General features: G+C 48.1%; 1 protein-coding gene across 1 annotated transcript; it reads right to left on the reverse strand.

Moving 5' to 3' along the window:
- Positions 1-315: 315 nt before the first annotated feature.
- Positions 316-1,098, reverse strand: LOC308433631 (small ribosomal subunit protein uS2-like; the record flags this gene model as incomplete). The annotated part of the gene is made up of 1 exon (XM_080933730.1): positions 316-1,098. The coding sequence occupies exon 1, from the start codon at positions 1,087-1,089 to the stop codon at positions 316-318; it is 774 nt and encodes a 257-aa protein (XP_080789856.1). The 5' UTR covers positions 1,090-1,098.
- Positions 1,099-18,204: the final 17,106 nt, after the last annotated feature.

The following is an 18,204-nucleotide window of genomic DNA, read 5'->3' on the forward strand; positions in this document are numbered from 1 at the left end:
TTTTCATTCCTGATTTTGTTAATTTGGATACTGTTTCTGTGTCCTTAACTTAGTATGGCTAAGGGTTTGTATCTTGTTGATTTTCTCAAAAAAAAAAAAAAAAAAAAAAAAAAAAAAAAAAAAAAAAAAAAAAAAACCAGCTCCTAGTTTTGCTGATTCTTTGTATAGGTTTTTTTTTTTTTTTTTTTTTTTTTGCTCTTTTAGAAACTTTATTTTCTGCTGAGCAGCTCAGGACCACTCAGTGGTGGCTCCAACCCACTCAGTGGCCTGTGCTGTAGGAGCTGCTGACCAGTTCTCAGTGGCTGGCTGCGCGCTCTAGTCTTCTGTGGGGAACGGCTGGATGGGCACAGAGGGCACCTGCACACCCTCAGACCAAGCAGCCACCCCAGGCTGAGCAGCAGTGAACTCAGGAGCTGGTGCGGTCCATTCACCCTGGAATTCCTCCTTGGTCACAGCCTTCTCAGCAGCAGCCTGTTTCTCCTTCTCAATCTCCTCTGGATCTCTGTAGAAGTAAAGATCAGGCATAACCTCCCATGGGTGCTCACGGGAAATAGTACCTCGCATGCGGAGTACCTCCCGGGCCAACATCCACCACATCTGACCCACCGAGTGAGCTCCCTTGTTCTTGCGCGGGATGGCAATGTCCACATAGCGCAAGGGAGAGTCTGTGTTACACAGAGCAATGGTGGGCAGGTTGACATAAGAGGCCTCTGTGAGGGGCTGGTGGTCAGCCCTGGGATCAGTCACCACTAGAAGCCATGGCTCCCTGAAGGCTGCTTGGATCTGGTTAGTGAAGGTCCCAGGTGTGAAGCGGCCAGCAATCGGAGTGGCTCCTGTGGCAGCAGCAAACGTCAGCACAGCTTGCTGGCCAGTGTTCCTGGAAGAGATGACCCTGACGTCGGCAGGGTTCTCAATGGCAACAGTAGTGCGAGCTGCAAGCAGCAGCTTCTCCCAGGTCCTCTTAAGATTTATGATGTAGATACCATCACTTTTCCTTTTGTAGATGTACTGCTCCATCTGAAAGTCAAGGTTGGTGCCACCTAAGTGGGTTCCTGCAGCAAGGAATTTGAGGACATCCTCCTCCTTCATCTGTAGGACGTCAAGGCATTGTGTAAGTTTCCCTTTTAAGTTACGATGGAAACCAAGAACAACGCCGTATGGACCTGTCCCTGGGTAGCGCGGAAAGCTGTATAGTTCTTTTTGTTTCTACTTGGTCGATTTCAGCCCTGAGTTTGATTATTTCCTGCTGTCTACTTCTCTTGGGTGTATTTGCTTCTTTTTATTCGAAAGCTCTCAGATGAGCTGTTAAGCTGCTAGTGTATGTGTGCTCTCTCCAGTTTCCTTATGGAAGCACTCAGAGTTATGCTTCTTAGTAATGCTTTCATTGTTTCCCATAAATTTGGATATGTTGCACCTTCAATTTCATTGAATTCTAAAATGTCTTTAATTTCTTTCTTTGTTTCTTCCCTGACCAAGTTATCGCTGAGTAGATAGTTGTCCAGATTCCATGTGTATGTGGGCCTTCCGTTGTTTTTGTTGTTATTGAAGATCAGCCTTAGTCTATGGTGGTTGATAGAATACATGGAATTAATTCAATGTTCTTGTATCTGTTGAGGTTTGTTTTGTGTCCAAGTATATGGTTAGTTTTTGAGAAGGTATCATGAGGTGCTGAGAACAAGGTATATCCTTTTGTTTTAGGGTGAAATATTCTGTAGATATCAGTTAAATCTATTTCATTCATAACTTCTTTTAGTTTCACTGTGTCTTTGTTTAGTTTCTGTTTCCATGATCTGTCTGTCCATTGGTGGGAGAGGGGTGTTGAAATTTCCTACTATTATTGTGCGAGGTTCAATGTGTGCTTTGAGCTTTAGTAATGTTTCTTTTAGAAATGTGGGTGACCTTGCATTTGGGGCATAGATGTTCAGGATTGAGAGTTCATTTGGTGGAGTTTTCCTTTGATGAATATGCAGTGTCCTTTCCCATCTTTTTTTTGATAACTTTTGGTTGAAAGTCTATTTTGTTGCATATTAGAATAATTTTTCCAGCTTGTTTCTTGGGATCATTTGCTTAGAAAAAATTTCCCATCTTTTTACTTTGAGGTAATGTCTGTCTTTGACTCTGAGGTGTGTTTCCTGTATGGACCAAAGTTCTGGATCCTGTTTATGTATCCAGTTTGCCTATGTCTTTTATTGAGAAATTGAGTCCATTGATGCTGAGAGATATTAGGGACCAATGATTCTTGCCTCCTGTCATTTTTGTTAGAGATGAAATTATGTTTGTGGGTTTCTCTTCTTTTTGGTTTGTTATAAAAAGATTAATTTCTTGCTTTTTTGGGGGGGGGTGTAGTTTCCCTCCTTGTGTTGGACATTTTTTCTATATCCTCTGTAGGACTGGGTTTCTGGAAAGATTTTATTTAAATTTGGTTTTGTCTTGGAATACCTTGGCTTCTTCATCTATGGTAATTGCAAGTTTTGTTGGGTTAGTAGACTGGGTTGGCATTTTTGTTCTCTTAGGCTTTGTAAAGCATCTGTTCAAGATCTTCTGGCTTTTAGAGTCTCTGATGAGAAGTCTGGTGTAATTCTGATAGGTCTGCCTTTATATGTTACTTGGCCTTTTCTCCTTACTGTCTTCAATATTCTTTCTTTGTTCTGTGCATTTGGTGTCTTAACTATTATGTGATGAGAGGAATTTCTTTTCCTGTCCCATCTGTTTGTTGTTCTGTAGAGTTCTTGTATGTTTATGGATGTTTCTTTCTTTAGGTTAGGAAAGTTTTCTTCTATAATTTTGTTGAAGATGTTTGCTGGCCCTTTGAGTGAGGAATCTTCACTCTCTTCTATACCTATTATTCTCAGGTTTGGACTTTTCACTGTGTCCTGGATTTCTTGAATGTTTTGAGATAGGAGCTTTTTGCTTTTTTGCATTTTCCTTGATTGTTGTGTTGATGTCCTCTATTCTATCTTCTGCCACTGAGATTCTCTCTTTTATTTCTTTTATTCTGTTGGTGATGCTTGTATGTGTGACTCCTGTTCTCTTTTCTAGGTTTTCCATCTCCAGGGTTGTCTCTCTTTTGAGTTTTATTTAATTATTCTATTTCCATTTTTAGGTCCTGGACAGTTTTGTTCAATTCCTTCACCTGTTTGATCATGTTCTCTTGCATTTCTCTAAGGGAGTTATTTATGTCTTACTTATAGTCCCCTATCATCTTTATGAAATGAGAGTTAGATATGAATCTTGCTTTATAGGTGGGTTCTGATGTTGCCAAGTCAAATTGGTTTCTGTTGCTTATGTTCTTGCACTTGCCTCTTACCATCTGGTTATCTCTGGTGTTATCTGGCCTCCCTATCTCTGACTGGAGCCTGTCCTTCCTGTGAGCCTGTGATCCTGCAATTCTGTGATCCTGGATGTGTCAGAATACCTGGGGAGTTGAGCTGTAGCTGGGATTGTAGGCTGTGTGGGAACGGGTCCAGCACTGGGACTCTGGTCCCAGCACAGGTTGGAACTAGAAGGCAGAGCTGGTCTCTGGCTAGGCAGGGAATCTGCTTCCCTGGGCTAAAGGGGTCCCTGTATGCTGGGTTTGGGGGCAGGGTTTAGGGTCTTACCTGTGAAACTGGATGTGTCAGAATACCTGGGGAGTTGAGTTGCAATTGGGGTGTGTGCTGTGTGGGATCTAGTCCAGAGCAGAGGGCTCTGGTTCCCTACACAGGTAGGAACCAGAAGGTGTGAGGCAAAGGTCCTTTGTTAAAGATTGGTTCCCAGGCTGTGGCATTGTTGGGAATTGGCAGGAACCATTTGAGAAGTGGAGTCTGCTGGGAAGAAATTAGGTCATTGCTAGATGCTCTTAAAGGGGCTACTGGGACCCCAGAGCCTATTTCTTCTCTTACTTTTTGCTTCTTACCTGTTCTGAGATAAACGGACACCTCTGCCAAGTGTTCCTGCCATAAGGTATTGTACTGCTTACTGCTCCAGCACAGACCAGCAGGGCCGAGCACTCATGGTCTGAAACCTCTTCAGCCATGTACTAAATAAACTTTTAAGTAAATTACCTTGGGTTGTCTGGTATGGCAGCAGAAAGCTGACACCTGGCTGAGACTCACCTCCCCGTGCATTTACCCCTCCAGTCAGTTCTCTAGCTCACAGCTCAGGTGCTCCACAGGTCCTCCGTCCCTTGTCATCCGTTCTCTAGTCCAGTCCCAGCCAGCTGCAAATAATTCTTGTTTACGCACCCACCTGCCCACTTAGCAACCCTACTTAAATTTATGTCCATTTCCTCCATCTGTCCACTAAACTACACATACCTACTCTGACCAATCCATTCCCCAACCTTCCCATCCTCCTGTCTGCCCACTACCCAAGTATCCATTCACCTACTTCACACTAATCTATCTTCTCCATTTCTCCAGCTCACTATCCATACATCCATCTAAATACCCATGCATCGATCTGTTATCCATTCATGCTTCTAACTACGTAAGCATCTATGCATGCGCCCATCTATTCAACCATCCAAACATCTATGTACTATCCATCTGAATTAACATCTATGCATCCATATAATGTAATAGCAGATGTACCATTCATCTGTTTGTCTATCCATCCATATACTTAGTTAACCAGTCATGTATCATTTAGCTATGTGCCCTCTATCCATCCATCTATCCATCCACCCATCTATTCATCTAATCATCCATATACCTAGTCATTCAGCCATGTACCATCCATCCATCCATCTAAGTATCTAAGCATTCATTCATCTAACCATTCATCCTAATATTCAACTACTCATCCATATATTTGGCCATACATCCATTCTATAACCATCCTTCTTTTTATCCCATATTGGCTCATCCATTCATCCATTTGCCGTATAACCATCCATCCATTCACTCATCCACTCATTCACAGTCCATTCATCAGCCTTTCTTCCTATCCATGAATCCACCAACTTTCCATCCACCCACGTGCCATGCTGTTTGTCATCTCCTGACTCATTCATCTATGCATGCTTGCATGCATGCAGTCATCTACCCACTTACCCATCCATCCATCCATTTACCCATCCACCCATTTACTCATCCACCCATCCATCCATCCACCCATCTACCCATTTACCCATCCACCCATCCACCCATTCACCCATCCATCCATCCATCCATCCATCCATCCATCCACCTACCCATCCATCCATTCATCCATTCATCCACCCACCTACCTATCCATCCATTCATCCATTCATCCATCCACCCACCCATCCATCCATCCATTTACCCATCCACCCATCCACCCACCCACCCATCCATCCATCTATCCATCCATCCATCCATCCATCCACCCATCCATCTACCCATCCATCACCCATCCATTCACTCATCCATCCATCCTATCCCCTCCATCCATCCCTTGAACCACTTGTGTGAGTCAGTTTTCTGTTAGTCCACAGTAGCAAATACTGGAGATAATCAACTAATGAAGAAAAAAAAAAAACAGGTTTATTTGAACTCACAGTTTTGGAGGTTTTAGTCCATGATTGGTTGATGCTGTTGCTTTGGGCCTGCAGTGGTACACTGAGGAGTAGAGTTGTGGCAAAACTGCTTACCTCATACTTGGAATGAAAAAGAGAAAGGGACCAGGTTTCCACAGTTCCTTTGAAGGAACATCCTCAATGAAAATTTCTCACTAAGTCCCACCTCTTAAAGATTCTACCAAATAGGGGCCAAACCTTTAGCACATGGTGGAACATTCTAGATCCAAACTACAACTCTACCACTCCTGTCTACCTACCAACCCCCAGCCTGCATGAGTTAACTAGTCATTGTTGACTCCCTTGCTCTCTTACGTAACCATTTTCACCAGCCCTCTATGTCTCAGCTTCTTAGCCCAGGCATAGGCTCTGCCCAGTCAGGGTCAGACGTTCTCCATAGCTGCATGTGGTCCTTCTTTGCTGTGCTGCAAGCTCAGGATGGCCAAGTGGCTGAGACGTCCAAGCAGTGTCCACTGGACACACAGACGGGCTTGTTAGTGGAACGAACTGTCAGGCGTAACAAGGGGAAAGCTCGATTTGTAAACACTGGTCAATATGAATTAGCGCCATCAGGATGGATTTGGGACTAAATTGGACAATCATACTGGCTGCACCCAGAGCCCAGCAACAATAGGTAAATTAGTTCGTCATTAAATTATCACGGAGGAAAAACGCACAATCGGCAGCCTCACTGGTAGAAAGATGACAGTTATTTGCAAAAACCCTGCTGTTTGCAAATTTGTACAAAATTATTTGTTCCAAGAGGAGGTTTATGGAGCTATCTGCACATTATCTCCACCGGAGATCCTCGGCCCTGCATATTAACTAATGTCTGTGGTTTAATTGGAAATAGAACAGGCCAAATTGTAAATCGCTCTTCTGCCATCTGTCTCTGTCTCCACACTTGTCCTCAAGAGAGGAGGACATGAATGCGCAGATGGATGGCTGGACAGACTTGTCTCTCCTCTCTGCAGAGTTGAGACCTAACCCTCCCTTACAGCCATTCTCTCATACTGGCCAGAGCCACAGCAGCTTGTGTTGGCAGCATCACAAGTGCCACGTGAATCGGCTGTAAGTGGAAAACGGGCAGTAGGTGCTTACGGGGTGTCAGAAGGCTGTTTTACGAATGAGGAGGCCTAATAAATAGGACGCCTTCAATAGGCCTGGCCACCAAAGAAGAGTACAGGGGCTGCAGCCAGGTCACACCTTGTAAATATTAGGTAACTGGTCCCTGCATCAGATGGTCTAGGAGCAGGCAGAGAGTCCTGGAAATGCCCATGGGGTACCAACAGCCACAGAGAGCATCAGGTAGAGTGCAGCCTGTGGCTCTAGTTTGATGTTCTTAGTGGGTACACTTCAGCTGCCTATGGCCAGCTCTTCTTGGCATGGGTTTATGCTTGTGGATTCAGGTCAGTCCTGAAACTGGGTCTTTGAGTAGCTAACACTTGAGCTGACGTGGGGGTAGGGAAAGGGCTGCCTTTCACTGGGGCAGGTTATTTAAACGTGATTTAATTATTTTGGGGTGTCGTATGTCACGTGCATGGAGTGCAGGTGCAGTTACAGCTCATGTCCGGGGCAGCTGGGGCTCAAGGGACAGTTATATCATTTCCCATTATGACAATGCTGCCACCACCGCGCTGTTTCCTGGATTTGCAGGGGAACTGCAGACCGTGCTTCAGGTTGTCTTCCTCCAGTGCCAGAGCTCTGTGAGGAGCCTCAGGGTAGTTGGGAATTGGGGGAGGGAATGTTTCTTTCTTCCCATCGGGTTGATTTGGAGAAAAACCTCACTTAAAAGTAGCTATGAGCCTGTGGTTTCTTCTGAGTCCCCTGGGCAGGCTGCTCAAAACCACTAACCCTGCCTACAGCCTGGAGGGGCAGCTGTGAGTATCTTTGAGGAGCATCCCATTAAAATACTGGTGGTCAGCGAGAGAGTGTTTACATGTGCTTGTGACTCTGTATCCCGGTACCAGCAGGCTGTGCCTGACACCTGTTCTGCAAGCAGAAGCCTTCCCTGGGCCCCCACCCCACAAAACCACTTCCTCTTGCTAAAAAGCAAGATTTTCCCCCTACTATTCATGCAGTTTTTAATCCATAGGAAGTCAATTTTCCACTCATATATTAGTTTATTTTATATTTTCAAATTGATTCTACTACACATTGATTTCCTGTTGTGGGCATTGTGTCCTGAGCGCGGATTATGCGTTTAGGAGAAGCGGATACTCACTGCTCATAAAGGTTCTTCCATGCCGGAGAGCTCTTATCTTGAAAAGGGAGAGTCCAATTTTATTGAAACAGCTAAAATCCCACTTAATTGAATTTTTTTCCCCTCTAAGATGTACAAGCTTAGAGACTTTTGCTTTCCAATTCAACTCAGGCTCTGCGGTGTTTAAATTTCCGAACCTATAAAGACCTTTATGAAAAAGACCGTAGGAATATTGTGTTTCTGAGCCAGCTTGGACTGCTGGCGGAGGGGGAGTGTCAGCCTGCGGTGGAACAGTCTTGTGATCAGCGGCTTTCACACCTATTTTCTGCACCTTGCTTAATGCCCTGCCTAGAGTGCTGCACCCGAGAGGCAGGGACGGGTCTGAAGCCCCTAGCAGGAAATAAGCGGATGGACCATATCTTCCTCGTCTCCCCCATCAGACCAGCAAGAAGCCTTCTGACCTTCACTTGGTTGGGTGGACCACCCCTACCCCCCACACCCCCACCTCTGCTAGTTCTCTGCAGGGAAGATTAGCAAGCCTCCCTCTCATTCCCACCTAGACCCAAGAATTTGATTCCTGTCCCACCCCTCTGGGCCCTGGTTGTTCTGGCTGAGCCAGACTTTGATTACAGTTTCTGATTTGCTGTCCCTTGTTCCAACCCCAGCTTCCTGATGGGAGCACCAGGCCAGTGGTTACTGTGCTCAAGACTTCAGAATTGCAGACTAAGCTCTTTGGAGGGTGCCTTCAAACCCAGATCTGCTGAAGGCAGCAGGAAGTAGGGTGGGTAGCCTTAAGTGGCTACTGGTTTCTGTGTGGTGTCTGTCTGCCTCTGTTTCTGGGGTGCTTGAGGATTTGGAAGGGATGTTTCTCCATGGGCCACACTCTGTAGTCTTCAGTAGGATGCTGTGGTCCGCTCATCTGTTTATTTACCAGGTACTTCCAAAACAGCTGATGTGATTTCTTTTAAAATGTCCCAGTGTCATGGAGTCTTGGGGACTGACTCCTTCCAGGGCTGGAGGGACTCAGAAAAGGGATAGTCAGCTCAGCCATTGCTGGAGTTGAGGTTGGGGCCTCCTGAGGGAGGCAATATTGGCCCCATTTTTAGGGGATCTGGGCTTGGCTTGAATTGTCCAGTTTAGCTGCTTCAAGACTTTAAGTCTGGAGAGTGGGAGACAGAGAGGTCCCTGAACAGCAGGCCTCTCTGTCCTCTTGGGGTACTTTACAGGGAAAGGGCCTACTGAGGTATGTCCTGTTGAAGGGCCAGCCTCTGACTAGCCCCATGCCTGGTGATTTCTCAGGAAGTGCCAAGCATTCAGGGTCTCTGAAGATCTTGGGACAGTGCATGGGTCCTGGATCAACTCCTCTTGCCTTATACCACTGCCCAGAATGTCTGGAACACAGAGAGAGAGAGAGAGAGCATGAGAGGGGCCCAGGTTCTCTCTAGTTTATGTATGACCTAGCAGACCCTAGCACCCAGTGAGATTTTAGTGATAAGCCTCCTGGTAGCAGAGACCTGGGACCCAGTGACTCCTGTAGTAATGGAAGTCCCAGCCTGACTACAAGCACCATTCTTGTGTGTACCCCAGGTCATCCTGTCATAACCTCTGACTCCTTCTGGGTCTTTGGGGTTATCTCACTAGGCTGTGCTAACCTGTGCTTATGTGCTCCCCTCCCCTATCATGCTGGGGACAATGTGTCAAGCTAGAGTCTGAGAACAGGTGCTACCTCAAAAGGAGTAAGCTGCCACAAGGACCTGAACTTGGTCTCCCAGTGGGTACCAGGGAACTGTTCTGTGGGTCCTTGTCCCCAGGGCCGGGGTGTGCAGGGTGTGGTGCATCCAGCAGATGACAGGAGGCCTTGGAACCTCTATCCCACCTTCACCCCTCCCTCCGCCTGGGTCCTCTCCCTTCCTGTGCTTGACAAGCGAGGACCCGCGGTCACAGCACATTTTAATAGTGGAATGTAATTCCTGGGCAGCAGAAAAATGAAAGTGAGCAGTCTATGAATTATTGCAAGTGCACTCAATCTCCCAGCCGAGCCGAGTCCTGGGCTGCAGAACCTTTTCTTCTTGTGTTTAAGTTAGCGTGGAAGATGAAATAGTCACAGGGACGCACTGGCCACTCGAACCTGTTATTGCTAGCTGTGTGTCTCCTATAAATACTGTTCTGATTTATAAGCTCGCTCTGCTTTATAAATGGAAAAACCAGAGATGCCTTCAGGAGCAACTTTCTGGAGCCTGGGATGTCCCTGAAGGTGGCAGCCATGAATTCCAACCTTGTGGGGAGGGGACTGTGGGATGACTGCTTCCTGAGGGTTGAGGGCTGAAGTTTGGATTTGGGATTGAGACCAACTGTTGATGTTTGTCTGAACCTGGGTACAGAGCATTGTGTGGCACTTGAGAGCTGGGAACACTCCCTGACAGTGAGTCCCTGCAAGCAGGGTGGGCTCCAGGAAATGTCAGTGCTCACCCGTGTGTCTTCTGTCCTTCAGAAGAGGGCATTCAGCAACTTGTGGTCTGATGGGTGTTGACACCCTCCCCCGGCCTAAAATTAATTTTTATTTTTAAAAAGTATGTGCACAGGGGTGGGGTGGGGGTCGTGGTATGGTGTGCTCTCAGAGGCTGGAGTCATTGGGTCCCCTGGAGCTGGAGTTGTGACCTACCTGACACAGGTTCTAGAAACTGACCATTGCATGCATTTCCTACACTTTTTGTATACATACAAGAGCAGTGTCTGAGTCACCTCCACCCCCTGTCCATCGCAAGTCCCGCAGATATCCCTGATGGCCATCAATCAGTGAGCATACGCGTCTTCACACCTAACAACCTACCTCAGAGAGGGAGCACACACGAGTCAAGTGGCTATTGGGTCTGTCCTGAGAAGAGAGTAGAGGAGTTGCAGCCCCGCCCCCTCCAGGTCTGTTCAGACGTAGGAGATGCCTCTTTAGTGACATTAGGCAGTGCCCAGGTTGGAATACCTTCTTGAGTAAACTGGGCTGCACCCCAAAGCCAGTAGGACTCAGAGTGTGCAAGCACCACCAGGAGCAGCTGGCCTCTGTGTGGTCGTTGTGGCTACACAGGATTCATAAGTGGTGGTGTCTGGAATGCCCAGAGCCACCAGCCTCTCCTGAGCAGTTCACCAGGACATTAAAGTCTCAGGAAAATATGTTTGGGGTTAAAGGGAAGATGGGCTGGAAGAAAGCATTCTGAGTCATTCATTCAGGGAACTTGGGTTCCTTAACGAAAGCCAGCTCTGGGTGATGAGCCAGAAAGCCTCCAGCTATGAGACCAGGTGAGTAACACCCCAGCTACAGACACCGCTGTTGCCAGGAAGTGTTACAGAATAGTGTCCTTACATCCTTCAAGGGTCTGTGTAGTGCCACATCTAGCCTGCAGCCCTGGGTTAGAAGCATGGCCCCAGGGACAACTTTACCAAAGGGGGGGCTGACCTTGCTCAGGATGCCTTGGGTGGGAGTCTACAGCCAGGAGGGGCTGGCTCTACTGCACTGCCCCTATAAATCCTGACTCTGGCTGGGCTGCTATTCGCATGCTTATTGAACAGAAAACATTCACACAGCAATAGAAGTATGGTTTGACTTAAGGCTGGTGAGGAAACAAGGTTCCCCTGCACAGGCTCTAAGGACTGACTATAAGAGCCAGGTTACTACTACTAACTATGTGGAGGGCAGTAGAGGGCACACAGCTCCATGGGGTGTCAGGGCCACACAGCCCAGGGAAGGATGACAGGCAGGCAGTTAACATGAAAACAGACCACATTGTAGGATGCTGCTCACTAGAGGCATTCTCCGCACACAGAACTAGCCTGAGGAACCCTGGAGGCTGAGGTCATGGGTCAAGTTCAACAACTCTGCACCTAGCCTCCCTCCCTGGAAGAGGCTGGCAATCCCTCGTTTGTAGAAACATCACCCTGATGTCCACCTATATGTCTCCATGGACACCTGTGTCCAAACGTTCTTTTTTCTACAGACACCACTTGGCTTTCACCAGGTTCTATATCCACAAAGACCTTATTTCTGAGGGTCCTGGCAGTTAATAACGTGGCATTTTATTTTTTGTTCTTCATGATAGGGTCTTATTATGTAGCCCCTCTAACTCAGGGCCTTCTACCTCTGTAGCTAGAATGCTGGGGTTGTAGGTGTGTACCAATACAGTAACTTTTATCTTCAAACTTTTAAAATGCTGCTTTTCACCCCCCACTAACTATGAACTAGTGTCTAAAGCCTTCTTTCTTCCTGTGTGTTTCCTGCCTGTTCACAGAGTTTCTCCAGCACTAAACAGCACAGCTGAGGTGCAGCTTCTTCTGATGTCTTTGCCCTGATCCCTGAGCCTTGCAGCTGCCTTCAAGCTGGGTCAGTCCTGCTCTCGAGGACTTTGACCAGTGTGAAGGGTGCAGAAGGTTCCTTGACAGGTGAGATGTGTGTGAGTTCAGGGTAGGACTCAACAGAAGAGAGGCTCATCCTCTAGTAGCATATCATGAATAGGGGCGTGGCTTCTGTGAATTTATCTCTGCCTTCGCCCATAATGACATTGTCCAGGTGCCCAGGTCTTGGAAACTCAGCAGTGTCCCAGGGTGCTAATGGTTAGCCTCAGCAGCAAGAACAGAGGAGTGGGGATCAGTACATCAGCTATGTCTCTGAAGTGTGTGTGTGTGTGTGTGTGTGTGTGTGTCGCACAGTGTCTTTGGATTGTTTGACTGCCACTCTTGTCAGCTTACAGTACCCCTTTATCCTAGCCTCATTTGGGCACTGGGAGTTGAAAGAATGACAAATTTGTCTACCTTGTGAGGGTGTAGATTGGTGTGGAGGCAGGCAGGTGCGCAGTGGACAGGTAGGAGTGGATACAGGTGTGGAGGCAGGCAGGTGAGCAGTGGACAGGAGGGAGTGGATACAGGTGGGGAGGCAGGCAGGTGAGCAGTGGACAGGAGGGAGTGGATACAGGTGGGGTAGCAGGCAGGTGAGCAGTGGACAGGTGGGAGTGGATACAGGTGGGAGTGGATACAGGTGGGAGTGGATACAGGTGCGGAGGCATACAGGTGAGCAGTAGACAAGTGAGAGTAGATACATGTGGGAGTGGATACAGGTGGAGAGGCAGGCAGGTGAGCAACCAGTGGACAGGTGGGAATAATTACAGGTGGGGAGATACACAGGTAAGGATGTCATTGACTCATGTCACATCACCCTTGGGTTGGATCTGTCATGGCTTGTATAGGAGCTCTTGAGGATTGTCCACCTTTGAGGCTTCCCTTCTAAAACCACAGGAGCAATATTCTCATATCAAATACAAGCTAAGGTCTCAGGGAACCTGCCTTAGTCAGGATTTCTACTGCTGTAATCAAACACCAGACCAGAAGCAAGTTGAAAAGCAAAGGGTTTATTTCAGTACAATTCCTAGGTCACACTCAACACTGATGGAAGACAGTGTGGCTGTAAGTCAGAGTGTCCTGCTGCCCTGAGATGGGGTTTGCTTGTCTTAGGAGACTTTGTCTGTCAGAGGGCTTCACCTGCACCTTCCTCCTTCTGACAGAATCCCCCAGTATGGCTAATAGCCACGGGAAGCATCTCTTTTCACTTTGGCAGTGTCCTACCTAGGTCACTAGTTTGCACGTGTGTAGGATGAGACAAGTCTGAAGCTCAGGGTTAGCTGGTCTGCAGACACTCCTAGTTGGTGACCGTCTGGAGAGTTCCAGGGCTACCTTGGTCACTCTAGAGCAGACACTGTGGCTCTGGGGTCAGCTAGGGAATGCGTCTGAGCTACACTGGACCACCCAATGCCCTGAGATGAGCTGCCATGATTGTTGGACCCTGGAAAGTCCTGGGCAATGGGGAAGGCTGACTGTCACCCTTTCCAGTAATCCACAGCTTCTATTCCCAGCTCTTGAGGAAGGATGAAGGCCTTCAAGGGAGAGAGAGGTCAGAGTGGGAAGCTGGTGGCCATATAACTTCAGATATATGAATATAATACAAAATGACTGTTTATTCAATGAAATAGTACACAGCCCTCACAAGAAAAAAATGTATGCCACCACATGGACAAACCTAGAGGACAGCACATGGAAATAAGCCAGGCAACAGAGGGCCACGTGTAACCTGGCTCTATTGATATGTGAAAAGGAGCCATGGGTGGGGGGGCAGGTAGGCTATGTGCTGGTAGAAGAGGAAAAATGCTCAGATTTGACAATGGTTGTCAAGGTCAGTGCGCGCTAAATATCACAGAAAGTTAAAGCTAATGGTTAATTTTTAGGCTGCATGAATTTCACTTCAGTCAGAAAAAAAAAATGAAATAAAATAAATCCAATTGTTGATCAGGAGAAAGTGAGGGGACAGAGGGAAGAAGGGGTCACACAGAGGTCATGTGCAGTCGCTGCCCTGTGGGTTTGCAGAGGTGCAGGTCAGAGCAGAGGCTATGTGAAGGATTCTTCTGATCTCAGGGTCTCAGACAAAGGCTCTGAAGGGCAGGGGAACATACTTTGGGGACGAGGAGAGGAGAGAGGGGAAAGTGGCTAGGAACCGTGGTAAAGCTCAAGGAGGGGGGCAATGCCTGGGCCTGGTTCCCATCTGTGGAGGCAGGTTGCTGTCATTGTCCTTGATTTAGAGATGTCCCATGTTGCATAACAGCAAGTAAAAGACATAGAACTCTCAGGCCCGCCAAGTGTGAACCAGGATCCCGCCGCAACGCAAAGAATCCTGGGATTCTTCAGGGTTGCTGGCAGTCATTCTCCGCGCGAGCACTGGGCAGGGTGGGAATGAGCGAGTAAGTGAATGAATGACTGAATGAATGAATGAGCAGAGAGCAGGTCTAGCCCTCCATGGCCTTGATGGCCAAAGATAGCACAGGTGGGTGGGTCAGCAGGTGGCTATACAAGGCACCATGGTTTTCCAGGGCTCTGAGCCCCGCCTGATGCCCGCCCTCTTTGGGGAGCAGCCTGTTAGGATAATGGCCCTGCACTGAAGCCTTCCTGGGCCCCTCGCGGCATGGCCCTCCCCAGGGCCCGCCACCAGCTGACACCAAGTAATGGAGCTCTGACGGGGAATAACTCCAAGCTGAGCTAATCGAAGCTGAAAAGGTGGAATCAGCGTGCGTCCCACCCTTTCGCCAACTTCATCAATCCAGCTAACTGGGTTTGAGCACCCGCCCGAGCTGTGTTCTGCAAAGGGAAATTAATCTGAGGCCTGGCGGCTGGGCAGCAGTGAGCGCTTAGGCAGGGTGGCCTCTGAGGCCGCTGCGCCCACTGCCCCATGGTCTGGGGAGGGTTGTCGGTTTCCCCTCCCCACGGCCAATTCAATTACCAGGAGAGCCGATGCATATTCAGCCGGACACCCGGGTGGAAGGGAGGGCCCCAGACAAAGGAATCTGTATTTACCCAATAATAAGTTCCATTTGGAGGAGGTTTGAAAACAATTCCCCGTCACATTTGTCCCTGTCAGATCACATTATTCACAAATGAAGTTCACAAAGTATCAATTCAATTTCAATGAGGCCCGGCTTGCAGGGCTCCGCTGAATTTAGCCCATCCCGTGTGGGGGGGCTGCGGGTGCCCGGCAGGCAGAGGTAATCAAAGGCAGGCGCTACGGTAACACTTTCCATTTCACCCCCTTTGTGCACATCTGTTCCTGGATAATCCCATTTTCTACACTTCCAAATCATTGAAGATGGCGGGAGGCCGGCTAGCCTCCGGGGTGCAGTGCCTACCCCCCCCCCCCCCCCCCCGGCTGAGGCAGGGCCCACAAGACAGTGTCCCCAGTTCCAACCTCCTGCTATTGCAATTCAGGCCTAGCAGTAGGGTCCCAGGCACCTAAGAGACTCCAAGAAGGACATTCCTGACCCACCAATGCCATCCCAGTACCCCTATCGCTTTCTTCACATAGGCACCGAGACACCAGGTCTGCTTGTCCCCTTGAGGGTCCTTTCCTTTCCAGACAAAGGAGAGAAGGAAGGGTTGAATGCTCCTCAGACTCATGGGTCAGCCCATTCCCAGGTCTAAGGCTCCAGTTCCCCCCCCCTTGGGTCTCTAAGCCATGTGCAGAGACTTGGAAGAGGGTCTAGAAAGGGTAGGGCTGGGGGGGGGGTGACTCTGAGGCCAGGCTTAGTGGCAAGTCCTTGGCCCTTCCCAGGCATGAGTGTCTCACCATGTGGAGCCTGACCTTTACTCAGTCCCTCCCTCCATCCCCCCCCCATCCCTGGCCTTACCCCAGCTTCTCATAGCCACTCTGTTTGTATGTTCCCATGTGGGGCCTACTTCCTGAAAAGTACTTCACTAGCCACGAGCCACCCATGACTCTGGGCACACATCTGTGAGCAGGTAGTGGTCTTGGCAGCCTTGGCTCCAAAGACTTAAATGTCAGGTCAGAGACTGCCTTCTTTAGCTCTCTGAGCACCTCAGAGTGTCATCTGAGGCAGCCACCCACCCTAAAGTGACCGGGCCACTCACCACACCATTTTTGGCCTCAGTTTCTGGGTAAAGAGAATAAATAAGTTTGGGCCATTCTGAGCTGCCATGGCAGGAATAGCCCACGATTCAGAAGCAAAAGAATTTACCAGACTAGGCTGGGCATGGTGGCATACATCTTTAATCATATTACTCAGGAGGCAGAGGCAGGAAGATCTCAGTGAGTTCAAGGCCAGCCTGCTCTACACAGCAAGTTCCAGGCCAGCCAGAGATTTATACTAAGGACCTGCCTCAAAACAAAAACAAAAACAGATCAGAATTGATATAAAAGATTAAATGAAGCAGACCAGTAAAATGGCTCAGTGGGGCAAAGGTGCTTACTGACAAGACTGATCCTCAGAGCCTGCATGGTTCTAACCTACACAAAGACATACACACAGAGAACAACACAAAAACTCATACAAACATAAATAAAATGCAATTTTAAGAAGCCTTAGTAAGCTAGGCAGTACAGGCAAACATGACGGGGAACTTTTCAGAGACAGAGAGAAGCATGTCCCTGAGAGGAGGAGATGGAGCCCTTTCACAGAGAAGATCCCCGGCAGCTCTTTCTGAGCCACTTGAGTGGATGCTGGCCAAAAATAGAGCCAGACCCCGTATGGTGGCACATGCCTTTAATTTGGGAAGGGGAGGCAGGCAGATGTGTCAGAGGTCAAAGATAGCCTGGTCTACATAGTGAGTTTCAGGACACACAGATACATAGCGAGACCCTGTCTCAAACATGTACACACACACAAACCAACCAACCAGACAGGGACAAAAAAGAGCAGCCCTCCAGCTTCAGGTGGTAATTAATTCATGTAATGCCCTGAGATAGGGCATCTGAGGTGGGGGTACCAGGATGTTAGGACACAGACCACTCAGTCAGCTCCATTTGCCTTTTACTTTGGGCCCTTTATATTCTCGTTTTTTTTTTTCCTTTATGTGAGTTTTGCAAAAGACTTTGGATCGAAAACAAGCCTCTAGAACAGTTGCAATCCCTTTAGGAACTAAATGGCCCTTTTTACAGGGGTTGCATATCAGATGTCTTGCCAATCAGATAGTTACCTCGTGATTCATAAAATAGCAAAATTACAATTATGAAGTAACAATGAAAATAATTTTATGGTTGGGGTGTAACATGAGGAACCGCATTAAAGGGTTGCAGCATTAGGAAGGCTGGGAAGCACCACCCTAGAGGCTATCCAGAAGTCTGGTAGATACAGAACCTCAGCGGGTGTAGGAAGAGGCTTGGCCTCTCTCCTCAGCAGCCTGTCTAGTATGGCAATGCAGAGCCTGTGGCGTGCAGTAATGACCAGAGACACCACACCCCAGGCTAGTATGTTGCAGGAAAGGAGAAGCTGTGCACACTGGATTTATCAGCCCATGACTTGAGGTGCCTGGTGGAGGAGCTGACACCTTGCATAAAGGTGTAGATACTTGGCTGTCCTTCCCTGCCAAAGTTACAGACTTAATCACTAGTTGGGATACATCTGTGCCTTTGGAGTTGGCTAGAGTGTGCACACACTTGTACAAGTGTGCATATGCATGTGTTAATAGACGTGTCGGGGTGTGTACATATTTAGGAGTGCCTGTGTGCCTATGTAGGGAGGCAGATAAGGCTTAGCAGTGTACATGCCCACTTGGCGCACGCAAACGGGCACATGCCCTGCGGCCGTGGATGTGTGTGCACACATGTATGGTTTGACTTTCTTGTCATTCTTCTCAAGCAACCACACACCAAAAAAAAAAAAAAAAAAAAAATGGCTGTGATGACTTCCCTTGGAGTTTGGGAGCTCAAGGACCCGTGGGCGGTGTGTTCTTCTGCTTCTTGCAATGTGCAGAATTAACTTGCCTGCTGGGAAAAGAATGGCCTCACGCTCCTGGAAATTGCAGCTGAGGGCCATTGCTGATTGATCTACACTCTGTCCAGGGGACCTAAGATTCCCGCTGGGGCAGGGACAGGCTCCCTGCCTACATGGTACAAAGCTCAATGGATCTGTCAGTGACTCTGACCATTAAAATGGGAGAGCTGTAT

The sequence above is a fragment of the Micromys minutus genome (assembly GCF_963924665.1).
Source record: "Micromys minutus genome assembly, chromosome: 1".
In the NCBI taxonomy this organism is placed as follows: domain Eukaryota; kingdom Metazoa; phylum Chordata; class Mammalia; order Rodentia; family Muridae; genus Micromys; species Micromys minutus.